Consider the following 13559-nt stretch of genomic DNA (forward strand, 5'->3'; position numbering starts at 1 on the left):
CTTTATGTAGGCCCTAACAGTTTGTGAACACCGTTTGTCACCGTTATAGTGCAATTCGTTTTTTTGTTTTTTTTACCCCACCAAGATTTCCATGCTATAATCGCCACTGGCTAATGCCAAATCAAATTTCATACATATGACAACATTTTAATTATTTATAAATTATGCTTTTAGCTACAAAAGTCATGTATGTATGTATGTATGTATGTATGTGTGTGTGTGTGTGTGTTGTGTGTGTGTGTGTGTGTGTGTGTGTGTGTGTGTGTGTGTGTGTGTGTGTGTGTGTGTGTGTGTGTGTGTGTGTGTGTGTGTGTGTGTTTTACATTTTTGGAAATGTTATAACATTTACGTAAATATTCAGACCCTTTACTCAGTACTTTGTTGAAGCACCTTTGGCAGTGATCACAACCTTGAGTCTTCTTAGGTATGATGCTACAAGCTTGGCAYACCTGTATTTGGGGAGTTTCTCCCATTTCTTGTCTGCAGATCCTCAAGCTCTGTCAGGTTGGATGGGGAGTGTCGATGCACAGCTATTTTCAGGTCTCAGAGTTGTTCGATCGGGTTCATGTCCGGGCTCTGGCTGGGCCACTCAAGGATATTCAGAGACTTGTTCTGAAGCCGCTCATGTGTTGTCAACCACCCTAAGCTGTGTGCTTAGGGTGGTTGTCCTCTTGGAAGGTGAACCTTCACCCCAGTCTGAGGTCCTGAGAGCTTTGGAGTAGGTTTTCATCAAGGATTTCTCTGTACTTTGCTCCGTTCATCTTTCCCTCGATCCTGACTAGTCTCCCAGTCCTTGCTGCTGAAAAACATCCCCACAGAATGATGCTGCCACCACCATGCTTCCCCGTAGGAATGATGCCAGGTTTCCTCCAGACGTGACGCTTGGCATTCAGGCCAAAGAGTTCAGTCTTGGATTCATCACACCAGAGAATCTTGTTTCTCATGGTCTGAGAGTTCATTAGGTGCCTTTTGGCAAACTCCAAGCGGGCTGTCATGTGCCTTTTACTGAGGAGTGTCTTCCGTATGGCCACTCTACCATAAAGGCCTGATTGGTGGAGTGCTGTAGAGATGGTTGTCCTTCTGGAAAGTTCTCCCATCTCCGCAGAGGAACTCTGGAGCTCAGTCAGAGTGATCATCGGGTTGTTGGTCACCTCTCTGACCAAGGCCCTTCTCCCCCGATTGCTCAGTTTGGTCGGGCGGCCAGCTCAAGGAAGAGTCTTGGTGGTTCCAAACTTCTTCCATATAAGAATGATGGAGGCCACTGTGTTCTTGGGGACCTTCAATACTGCAGAAATGTTTTGGTACATTTCCCCAGATCTGTGCCTCGACACAATCCTGTCTCTACGGACAATTCCTTCGACCTCATGGCTTGGTTTTGGCTCTGACATGCACTGTCAACTGTGGGACCAGTTGACAGTGCATCAGTGCAATCAGTTGAATTTACCACAGGTGAAACATCAAGGATGATCAATGGAAATAAGATGCATCTGAGCTCAATTTCCAGTCTCATAGGGAAGGGTCTGAATACTTATGTAAATAAGGTATTTCTGTTTTTTAGTTTTAATAAATTTGCAAACATTTCTAAAAACCTGTTTTCGCTTTGTCATTATTGGGTATTGTGTGGAGATTGAGGAAAAACATGAATTTAATCAATTTTAGAGTAAAGCTCTAACGTAACAAAATGTGGGAAAAGTAAAGGGTTCTGAATACAAATCCCCAAAATAATAACATTTCTTTGTCCTGGTTTCGAGGAATCACTATTTTTTATGGATAAAGCAGGTGTATAATAAAAAGTTACAAGCTAAAGGATGTTACTTTAGTGACAAGAATAAATCCCAAGTTTGACAAGAACAAATGTTATTCTTAATTCTTAGTTTACCTCCCTATGCAATTTACTGTGTAGCCTACACAAGTAAATGAGTCATCATAATAATTTTTGAACACTAATGSGTGCCTTTTTCTGCATTTTTGCAGTGAATCCTTAGTGCTGGTAGCCTATATTATTTTAAGATGTGTTGCATTATATATTTTTTATGGCTGAGTTGATAGAGCATGGCGCTTGCCACGCCAGGGTGTGAGTTTGATTCCCACGGGGGACCAGTACGAAAAAAAGGTATGTAAATCTATGCACTCACTTCTGTTAGTCGTTCTGCATAAGAGCGTCTGCTAAATGACTCAAATGTGAATGTATAGAAGGCGTCGTTTGGTTATTGTAAAGGTGCAGAAGGGTAGCCCCTCCCTTCTGGGGCACATCCATAGATATAAATCCTTTGCCACCGCCGCCGCTCCTCTTCATTCGCAGTGGTGGTGCTTTCCGTCTCCAAAGTTTTCCCGCGTCTACGCTTTCTACATCTACACTTTCAACAATTGCACATTTACATAAACGTGTATTTCAGTTGCATACATTTTGGCAAGAGTTTGGTTCATGTTTGCTGTACTAGCCAATGTTTTACCTGTAGCCGTAGGTGGACATTGGCATAGGTGCCAAATTGTTTTCGTTTTTATCAGTAAAACTGTGACATTTTGCTTCAAATTATGACTTTCTTTAGTCCAAATATTAGTAATATAAGTTTGGAAACGGAATTGGCAGAGAATTTGCCCCGGGATGAGCGCTTGGCTCGAGTTGAAATAGCCCTTTTAAGCATAATATTTTTCAGTGGAGCAATCTTAAATTTTGGACTGCTATTTGTGCTGTGGAAGCGGAGGAAGCAGCTCTCGAGGATGCGCGTCTTTGTTTTTCACCTTTGCCTGGCAGACCTGGTTGTCACATTTTTCCAAGTTTGTCCGCAGCTGATGTGGGATGTAACGGACAGATTCTTCGGTCCTGACGTTTTGTGCCGCCTGGTGAAATATCTGCAGGTCGTTGGCATGTTTGCCTCCACTTACATGATTGTAGTGATGACCATTGATCGCTACCAAGCAATCTGTAACCCAATGGTTACTTTCCAGAGGCGGAGAGCGCGCTGGAACTTGCCTGTGTGCGTTGCTTGGTCTGTATCCCTCATCGGGAGTCTCCCTCAAGTGTTCATCTTCTCCCGAGTTCAAATCGCGCCTGGTGTCTATGACTGCTGGGCTGACTTCATCAAACCGTGGGGGCTAAAAGCTTACGTGACCTGGACCACTCTAGTGATATTTGTCTTGCCCATCTTAACTGTTATCGTGTGCCAGGTGCGTATTTGCCGAGCTGTTCAAATCAACTTTCACATGAAAACTCATCAAGTATCGACATTTCTCGCCAAGCCGCTGCCCTCCAGGGCAAGTAGCGTTGCTGGGGTGTCCAAAGCCAGGATCAAGACCGTGAAGATGACTTTGGTCATTGTTCTTGCCTACATTATCTGTTGGACTCCTTTCTTCACTGCCCAGCTGTGGTCCGTCTGGGATGTCCAAGCACCCACTGAGAGTAAGAGCTGTTCAAACTGTATATCTAAGAAATCCCTCCTTTGTCACACGTTTTAATGCCTGGATTACAACTTTACTTGTAATGTATGTTTACTATAGCTTATGTACTTGGCATTTTGGCGCCACCTCCTATATGTATTAAGGAATAGAAATACATGAGGACGCTTTAGATAATATTTTGTGTGTTATATCTTTTGATATATATTTCAGCTGCAACTTTCACCATCCTGATGCTCCTGGCGAGTCTGAACAGCTGTGCAAACCCCTGCATCTACCTGCTCTTCAGTGGGAAGCGCCCCAAGATACGTATGGCTTTGGTGTGTGTTAGCCAGTCGGACATGAATGACTCCATACAAGAGGACGCCACTGTGGTTAGCTCGCGGTACAGTTCCAAGAGCCTTTCTAACTCCAGATGAAACAAGTTGACCAGAGCTCAGTCTGGCTCAGGGGTGATTGGTGTCGCACTTTTTCTCCATCCTTAGCAAACACAGTGATTAATGCTGATAGAGCTTGGTGTATATAGATGTAAAGAGCATATATTAAATATTCAGCTCACTAAGCATAGCTGCGGGAAGTAGTGGTGCTGCAGCACCCCCTGAAAAATCAGAATACCTTTTGAATAATTTTGAGAATAGAAAATTCACACACACTGGGCCTTTTACGAGTCCTGTATTAGCCAATTTTTAGCCAATTTTTATTTCGATTTTATAAAAAAAAATTCACAAACGTAGTGCACTGGGCCTTTAATATCCCTGTATTAAAGGCCCAAAATAGCTGTCTGTAGTGCAGGCATTTAAAAAATATATATATTTTAAACTAATACAGGCCTTTACTAGGCCTGTATTAGGAGACCGATATAAACTCAGCTAAAAAAATAACCGTCCTCTCACTGTCAACTGCGGTTATTTGCAGCAAACGTAACATGTGTAAATATTTGTATGAACATAACAATATTCAACAACTGAGACATGTGACTAACATAAATGGAATAATGTGTCCCTGAACAAAGGGGGGGGGGGGTCAAAATCAAAAGTAACAGTCAGTATCTGATGTGGCCACCAGCTGCATTAAGTACTGCGGTGCATTTCCTCCTCCTGCACCAGATTTGCCAGTTCTTGCTGTAGTAAGATGTTACCCCACTCTTCCACCATGGCACCTGCAAGTTCCTGGACATTTCTGTGGGGAATGACCCTAGCCCTCACCCTCCGATCCAACAGGTCCCAGACGTGCTCAATGGGAATGAGATCCGGGCTGGCCATGGCAAAACACTGACATTCCTGTCTTGCAGGAAATCACGCACAGAACGAGTAGTATGGCTGGTGGCATTGTCATGCTGGAGGGTCATGTCAGGATGAGCCTGCAGGAAAGGTACCACATGAGGGAGGATGTCTTCCCTGTAACACACAGCGTTGAGATTGTCTGCAATGACAACAAGCTCAGTCCGATGATGCTGTGACACACCGCCCCAGACCATGACGGACCCTCCACCTCGATCCTGCTCCAGAGTACAGGCATCGGGGGAACGCTCATTCCTTCGACGATAAACGCGAATCCTATATCCCTGTAGCGCTGTCTTAAAAGGTCTCACAGTACAGACATTGCAATTTATTGCCCTGGCCACATCTGCAGTCCTCATACCTCCTTGCAGCAAGCCTAAGGCATGTTCACAAACATGAGCAGGGACCCTGGGCATCTTTCTTTTGGTGTCTTTCAGAGTCAGTAGAAAGGCCTCTTTAGTGTCCTAAGTTTTCATAACTGTGACCTTAATTGCCTACCGTCTGTAAGCTGTTAGTGTCTTAAGGACCGTTCCACAGGTGCATGTACATTAATTGTTTATGGTTCATTCGACAAGCATGGGAAACAGTGTTTAAAACCTTTACAATGAAGATCTGTGAAGTTATTTGGATTTTTACGAATTATCTTTGAAAGACAGGGTCCTGAAAAAGGGACACTTCTTTTTTTGCTGAGTTTAGCAGTCTATAGCGCAGGCAAAATAAAAATCGCAGCACCCCCACCCCCAAACATCTTCCCGCTGCTATGACTCTAAGATCTAGCTACATCTGCAAATTGTTACAGCACATCTATGTTTATACGTTTTTCTGTCACTGAAAAGGAATATAGACGGGGAGCTGTGTACAAATATGTAAATACTGACACTGACAGTGTTATAAAGAAACCTCATTGCATATTTTTTGAACACAGATAGTCATTGTGATTCAGGAATGTTCTCATGACATGAATTTGAACATTCAAGCATTGAGCTGGTTAAGGTGATATATACGCAGTGAAATTAACTTGTGTAAAAAAGGGCCTATGCCCAACATACTGTCAGTGTTTGAAATCATATTTATTGCAATTTAGTTATTGTAACTATTGTTAGCCTCAGTGTTTTGCACATCTGATTTATGAAATTATGTCAGCATTAAAATGCATATTCAGGGTAGAAAATACAKTGATTTCAAATATGCAATTTATTAATATATCAATTATAAAATATGAACTATTTAGTTTTGGAGCTGAAAACTACATGTGCAGAAAGTAGTCTACTTTATGATGTAGGCTACAATACATCTAGAATGCCAGTAAATGTAGACTATATCTGTTTTCCTCATTTGATCCAGGAGAGTGGGTCGGGTATATTCACAGCAGAGGTAGGCTACTTCAAACAGTGTCAGAGGGCACTGTGTCCCACGGCCAAGGGAGGTGATGGGTAGACACAGGAGGTAAGATGAATTCCAATAAAATAGCCTAATGATGTACTTAAGTTAGTTGTGACAAAATAAGTAAGAAATAAGAGTTGGCTCCTATTTTACTATACCATGGTCCATTTATATGAGACATTTTGGAAAGTATCCTGCACAGGCCATCATTTTTAAAAAGAAAATGAGGATCTTATCATGGCTCTCCATCCTGAACCAATGACACTTAAGAAATCTCAACAAACTCTTTTCCACTCCCACAAACTCCTATTGGAAGACTGGTGGACTAAAAGCCTTAGGATAGTGGGATCAACACTCACACACTACTGCTAAGACCTGTTATCTTCTCCAGTGTGGCAGCTGTCTCAGTTTGGACCTTTTATGATAAAGGGTTCCCACCATTCATCAGCCAGATTTCTGACAACCAGACAACTCTGTCAGTTTGTTCATTCAGGAAGATATCCTGGTGAGTGGACTCAAAAACTCATTAGGAATCAAACCACACATAGGCCTACTGCACACATGTACGTACTTGTTTCTCTATCTCCCACACAAACAAAAAACACACCTGACAATATTTGCTTCAAAGTAAGTGTGTAAAAAGTGATGATGACGCACATTATGGTTGAAAGGTATTTCATTAAAACCTGCCATAGCCTATGTCACAGAATAGATTTGATTAGAAATACAAATGAAACAAACAGTCACCCTTAATGGCATTCGTAATTTGGTAAACACCTATGTTTGCATTCGCACAAAGGTTATTGTAGATGGTTCAATTAACCCCAAACAAATCTAACAGTCAACATAGAAAAGCAAAATGAGCTAGGTCTAAGTGCATTTAACGCAGTGTTTTAGCTTTAATTTGCATGTAGGATCCACTAATGTATCTCACTGCGATTCTAAAGAGGTGGATTTTCATACTGTGATAACGATCACCGAAATCGATCCACGAGTACCGCATGAAAACAAAACCAGTGGATAAGTGAGAACATGGGGCGAACTATTCTGGTGAAAGCAGTCGGTCTCCTTTGTATGGTTTTGTTAGAGTATGTGAACATCAAATGAAAGCGAAAATGACTAAACATGGTTCAACATTTTCATAATATTTGTAAGATTAAATCTCACACCATTGTATATAAAATAGTCTTAAATATCTCTTACTAAATAACTTATCTCGACATCTCCAAAATATCTTATCCTGTTTTCATGGCAAACTTGCTTTATCAAGTATATGTGAACAGAGGTTTGTGGTAGATAAATAACATCGTTTCAGTGTCCAGTTAGGATGTACATGTTTAATCTTTAAGTACAAAGCTAAATAAATGAAGTGGACACAACTAAACACAATACATTAGCTGACTGTTCCATGAACTGTTGAGGTGATGGTTTGTATGATGCATCGAGATCAGCTATACATGTCAGATCCCCATGCAAGATAGGACAGCTCGAAGTGATTTATTTTGTGAGATACAATCAACGAAGCCACGTAACATCATGATCGATTCCATGCTTGTGCGACACTGACAAACCAGACGATGTCTGTTTCCAAAATGGCAGGGAATATCGATCATGTCTTGTTGTATGACGTAGGCTACTGTGTGAATCAGATTGGTTCATCAATGTTGTACGTCATCTTTTGGRGTTTCAATGTTCCCTTCGCTGTCAGTTTTGATGCTATCAGAGCACGTTCCYTCTATCCAGATGGCTATTCAAACGGGATCATTAATGAGATAAACATGCACTGCTCCTGGTGGATCATCCATCGAACCAATATTTGTGAAATTACTTTTTAAACAACAGCCAGCTTACAAACATGATTGTTTATAATAAGAAATGCATCATGTTTATCATGTTTTAACCATGCAACGCATTGCATAAGAGTAAACATGAATATGACCAAGATGTAACGGAAAATTCACAGGAGATTTAATGACAATGCAATTTTATGCGGGCTGTCCTGGTCTCTGATCCTTGAAGATAAGTGTTTATAATATTCGGGTTTGTATATAACAATCGTGTCTCTTTTCCGGCAACTGAATGATAAAATGACCTGCTACTGCCATGTGTTTACAAAAGCACCATGGGGAAGACTTGGTCGGGGACTCCAAAGAGACGGCGTTAGGTAAGCATGTATCAGTCAATAAGATTGATTCAGGGGTGTAAACGTTCATTTGTTGCACATTCTTGATCCTAGGCTACAAAATGACCACTACTACTGCAATAAAAAAAATACATATACAGGCCACAAAATTACCACTACAACAAACCTCAAAACAAGCCCCACACACAGATAGCAAATTACCAAATTGCAGCACAATCCCCCCAAATCCGTCCATATATCAACGTTGACAGGACAACAGCTTTCCCAGCGCAGGTACTGTACTATACTTACTATGCACAGTGCCATTCCCTACCGTTAAAGTTTAAAACACTGCACACTAAAATGACACTTCACAAAACGTGAAAGTGCAAGGTGCTATATATATATATATATGTATATATATATATATAAAAGGAAAGGAGCATACGTTTTGGACCTTATATGCCTTCATAACCTGCTGTGCACAACATGTGCAAGCAGATACGTGATTAGAGACTGGCGAATAGGGAATCAATGCATATTAACAAGGAATATATAGGATAAAAAATAAATTGACAATTAAATGTCACAAATAATTGGAAAGAGACAACAGTCTGGGCTATATAACAACATCAGAAGCAATAGATATGAACTACTCGAGTAGACTAAAAAGCTGAGAGAGCAGCGGGGGAACATTTTAACATCTAAAAAGTCCAACAACTTCAGATCTTTCGTGACAAATAAATAATACACCATCAATAGATTCATTAACTGTGGATCTAACAATGTATGGTCTTGTCCATGCGGCTTGCAACACTGGTATTACGCGCAGACAACTACGGTTACGCATCAACGAGCATCGCAGTGCCATCCGAATAAATTACTTAAAATCACCAGTGGCCAGGCATTTTCATGAGGCTAATCATGCTGTGACTGATCATAAGTTCTGTGCCATTGACTGTTTTCTTAAGCCACAGATGCCGCAATTTGGATGAGCGCCTTCTCCAGCGCGAAGCCCGATGGATCTTGTACTTAAAAACTCTACATCCCCAAGGGCTTAATGAGGAAGTGGACCTTGTATGTTTATTGTAGTGTTGTCTGCACAACTGAGCAAGAGGACAAGTACATTTGAGTGTCTAGTTTGAGAAACGGACGCCTCACAAGTCATCAACTGGCAGCTTCATTAAATAGTACCCGCAAAACATCAGTCTCAATGTCAACAGTGAAGAGGCGACTCCAGGATGCTGGCCTTCTAGGCGGAATTGCAAAGAAAAATACATATAAATCCTATCTAGTTTGATGATTCTGTCGTAATCAGTGAAAACGTTATTGATTTTTACAGCTTTAAATTGCATTTTATAGATGTTATGTATTTCTATCAAATCAGAACTAGAATGTTTACTCAAAACAAAGGTTGTAAAAGTATGCTAGCCATTTATAGAATACATCATATCTAGTTTGATGATTCTGTGACAAACGGTGAATTAGTTATTGATTTTTACATTTGTAAATGGCTTTTGACGAATGTCTATTGAATGTCTGATGAATGTTGTTGAAGCACTAAAAACCAACTTTACCTCCGTCCCCTGCCGCTCTGAGCTTTTTTAGCCTACTCGAGTATTTAATTTATTTGCTTCTGATATTGTTATGTAGCCCAGACTGTTGTCTCTTTCCAATTATATGTGACATTTGAATTGTCCATTTTTGATAGTCTATATATAGCTTGTTAATATGCATTGACTCTCTATTCGCCAGTCTCTAATCAACTATCTACCTGCATCTGTTATGCACAGCAGGTGTCTTAAGTAGGTGTCATTTTTATTTGTTTGTACAGCACTAATGATGGCATAAGGTTGACACGTATGCTCCATTGCGTTTTTATATAGTATCTTGCACTTTTTGTATTCTTTCAAGCATGCATTAAATTATATTATTTTTGCATCTCGGCCTCCTTGGGTTATTCCTATCTGAAATGCAGCCATACAGCACACAACAACATTTTGCACACACGAACGTACACGATGTCGAAGAGAAGCCCCATGAAGATTGGCAGCCCAAGATGCGCTCATTAAAACAGCACACACCGTAACCATTGATTCAGGGACATGGATAGAAGGCTACAGCCAGTCAGCGCAACGAAAGGATGCACTGCCAATTTCAGCACCACCGAAGTGGACAGCCAGGACAACAGGAGCATTGTGCCAGGGCTCACCTCTGAGCACAACCAATAGGCTACATCGGTCATTGTCCCTAAACACATACAATAACGCAAAGCTGTATATCTATCAATAGCATTTAGACCCGCAAAAGCAAGCAATGACATTAAGAATCATAGATAAATCTAAAATGCATTGAAGTTAAAAGGAAAGGCCTAAAGTAACTACATATTACATTTAAAAAATCTGCCAGGCTTACATGAGTGGAAAACCATTAATTAATAATTCTGGCATGGCCTTAAAGGTTGTAGCTTACCATTTAGAAGAGCTGCAGCCTCCTTGATGATGTGTTGAACCTCATGATACATTTGATTACATTCTCCTTCCTGACTAAATTTACTTGCCAGGTCCCTCTTAAATGCCAGCTGGGCTTTTCGTTAATGTAATATGCTGTGTTCACTGAATATCTTATTCAGGGTGGAGAATGAATATTCGAACATTGCTGTAGATGCCCCAAATCAATGTTTCAGTGCCAACAGCATAGTCGGCATTGCTGACAAAGGCCCGTCATATCTTAGAAGAACACTGAGCAGGTTTCCATTTGTTGTTGCTGGTTGTGGTTGTGATTTCACTTTGCATGAATATGCGACCCACAATAAACTCCACTTCCACTGGTTCAGTTTTGGTTAGATCCAACAATGGCTTGACCTTGTTCACATCCAAAAAGTTTGGGCTCTCGGCATCCATGGCACACAGAGCTTGAAGGAAATGTCAAGGTAACAGAGCTTCAGCTAAACTCACAAAGCAGAGATGTCAAAGAGTGCATTGTGAATGCATATCTCTAAGTACCACACATTGAACAGTTGACAACTTTGTGACACTAAGAAGAGCAGAGACATCCCCATGCCTCCTCTGCCTTCCAATCATTCTTAATACGTGGCAAACAATTGGAGACAAGCCCCCAAAACTCAGATGCAGACATGAGATTGTTTGGGAGAGAGTTGTCAAATGACTCTGGATTCTGTGTTTTTAAAGAAGAGTGCTTCTTTCAGAGAGCAGGTACACTGAACAAAAATATGAACACAACATGCAACAATTTCAAAGATTTTACGAAGGTACATATCTTATAAAGAAATCTGTCAATTGAAATAAATTCATTATGGATTTCGCATAACTGGTGTTTCATCCTAAGATGCTGGGTTCTTTTACTGAAGACTCCAAAGCGGGCTTATAATAAACGGAACATATTTATTTAATGTTCTCCTTAACACATTACAGCCGACCACTCTCTACAGTGTCTTCAGCACAACTCTCCCATACATCATTGAACTCTAACCGCCCTTGCGTCTCGTAATCCAATCACTTCAATGCAAGAACGGAAACCCCATTGTCATTTGTTAATTCAAATAACAACCCCTGCAAACAAATCCCATTGGCTATTTGCACCATTTCAAATCTAAACTCATTAACACATTTCTCAATACACCACAACCGGGAATCTGGTGGTTACAGATACCTTACAAAAAAGGTAAGGGCCTGGATCAGAAAACCAGTCAGTATCTGGTGTGACTATCATCTGCCTAATGCAGCGCAACACATCTACTTCGCATATAGTTGATCAGGCTGTTGACTGTGACCTGTGGAATGTTGTCCCACTCCTCTTCGATGGCTGTGCAAAGTTACTGGATATTGGCGGGATCTGGAACACACTGTCGTACATGTCGATCCAGAGCTACCCAAACGTGCTCAATGGGTGACATGTCTGTTGAGTATGCAGGCTATGGAAGAACTGGGACATTTTCAGCTTCCAGGAATTGTGTACAGATCCTTGCAACATGGGGCCGTGCATTATCATGCTAAAACATGAGGTGATGGCGGCGGATGAATGGCACAACAATGGTCCTCAGGATCTCGCCACGGTATCTCTGGCCGTGTCTAGACATGACATGACAGTTCATGCAGCTTTTGTATTCTGATCATGGAATTCCAAACCCGTCATACGTCTACATTTACATTTAAATGTGCCCTCCATGTCCACATTGTGTCCGTAGGGAAAATATGATAACACAACAACAACTGATGGCAGTAGTTAACTATTGTAAGCTAAGTAGCCAGCTAACCTCTGTAGCTAACCAGCAAGCTAGAAGAGGAAGCAACGTAAATGGATTGCAAACGAGTTAGCATAACTATAGCCATATTTTCTTCTTTCTTCTAAATATTAGCCAGATGGCTAGTATTTATGAGGCCAGCAAACACGTTCCCCACATGCAAGGAACGTATTTCCTCCAACGTATTTCCTGCTCAGTCTGAAAACACACGTTCTCTAGAGACTTGTGGGAGGAGTGCTGATGATGTCGCCCACTGTATGCGTTTTCGGTAGCCTGATTGCATCCAGACTGTGGAGGAATCCACACAAAATGCATCCCTGACCACCTGAAGTGGGCAGACACATCTGAACACAATCAGACCACAAAGTGACTTTTGTGCATCTAGACCCGTCTTTTCAATGCGAAATTGCTATTCTGATAGCAGAAGTTGCATGTAAGTTTCAAGTGTAGACACAACGTCTGTGCATTCAAATTGCAAAATGCAATTGTGTTCATTGTCCATAGCTTATACCTGCACATGCCATAACCCCACCATCACCATGGGGCACTATGTTCACAACGTTGACATCAGCAAACTGCCATCGAAGGTGAGCATTTGCCCACTGGAGTCGGTTACGATGCCGAACTGCAGTCAGGTCAAGACCCTTGTGAGAACGACGAGCACGCAGATGCTAAGACGTTTTTTTTTTACAGTTTGTGCAGAAATTATTCGGTTGTACAAACCCACAGTTTCATCAGCTATCCGGGTGGCTGGTCTCAGATGATCCCACAGGTGAAGAAGCTGGATGTGGAGGTCCTGGGCTGGCGTGGTTACATGTGGTCTGCGGTTGTGAGGCCGGTTGGACGTACTGCCAAATTCTCTAAAACAACGTTGGAGGTGGCTTACGGTAGAGAAGTTAACATTCAATCCTCTGGCAACAGCTCTGTTGGACTTTCCTGCAGTCAGGAAGCCAATTGCACGTTCCCTCAAAAGTTGCGACATCTGTGGCATTGTATTGTGTGACAAAACTGCACAATTTAGAGTTGCCTTTTATTGTCCCCCGCGCAAGGTGCACCTGTGTAATGATCATGCTGTTTAATCAGCTTCTTGATATGCCACACCTGTCAGGTGGAT

General features: G+C 41.5%; 1 protein-coding gene across 1 annotated transcript; it reads left to right on the plus strand.

Annotated features, from left to right (window-relative positions):
* Positions 1 to 2245: 2245 nt before the first annotated feature.
* Positions 2246 to 3815, plus strand: LOC111970604 (oxytocin receptor-like). The gene is made up of 2 exons (XM_023997416.1): positions 2246 to 3400; positions 3610 to 3815. The coding sequence occupies exons 1-2, from the start codon at positions 2536 to 2538 to the stop codon at positions 3813 to 3815; spliced, it is 1071 nt and encodes a 356-aa protein (XP_023853184.1). The 5' UTR covers positions 2246 to 2535.
* The last annotated feature ends 9744 nt before the right edge of the window (positions 3816 to 13559 follow it).

The sequence above is a fragment of the Salvelinus sp. IW2-2015 genome, linkage group LG11, assembly GCF_002910315.2.
Source record: "Salvelinus sp. IW2-2015 linkage group LG11, ASM291031v2, whole genome shotgun sequence".
NCBI lineage: Eukaryota > Metazoa > Chordata > Actinopteri > Salmoniformes > Salmonidae > Salvelinus > Salvelinus sp. IW2-2015.

Coding starts and splice junctions, on each gene's coding strand:
- LOC111970604 (XM_023997416.1), top strand. CDS start 2,536: ATGACTTTCTTTAGTCCAAATATTAGTAATATAAGTTTGGAAACGGAA. Junction 3,401..3,609: donor TGTCCAAGCACCCACTGAGA/GTAAGAGCTGTT, acceptor TATATATTTCAG/CTGCAACTTTCACCATCCTG.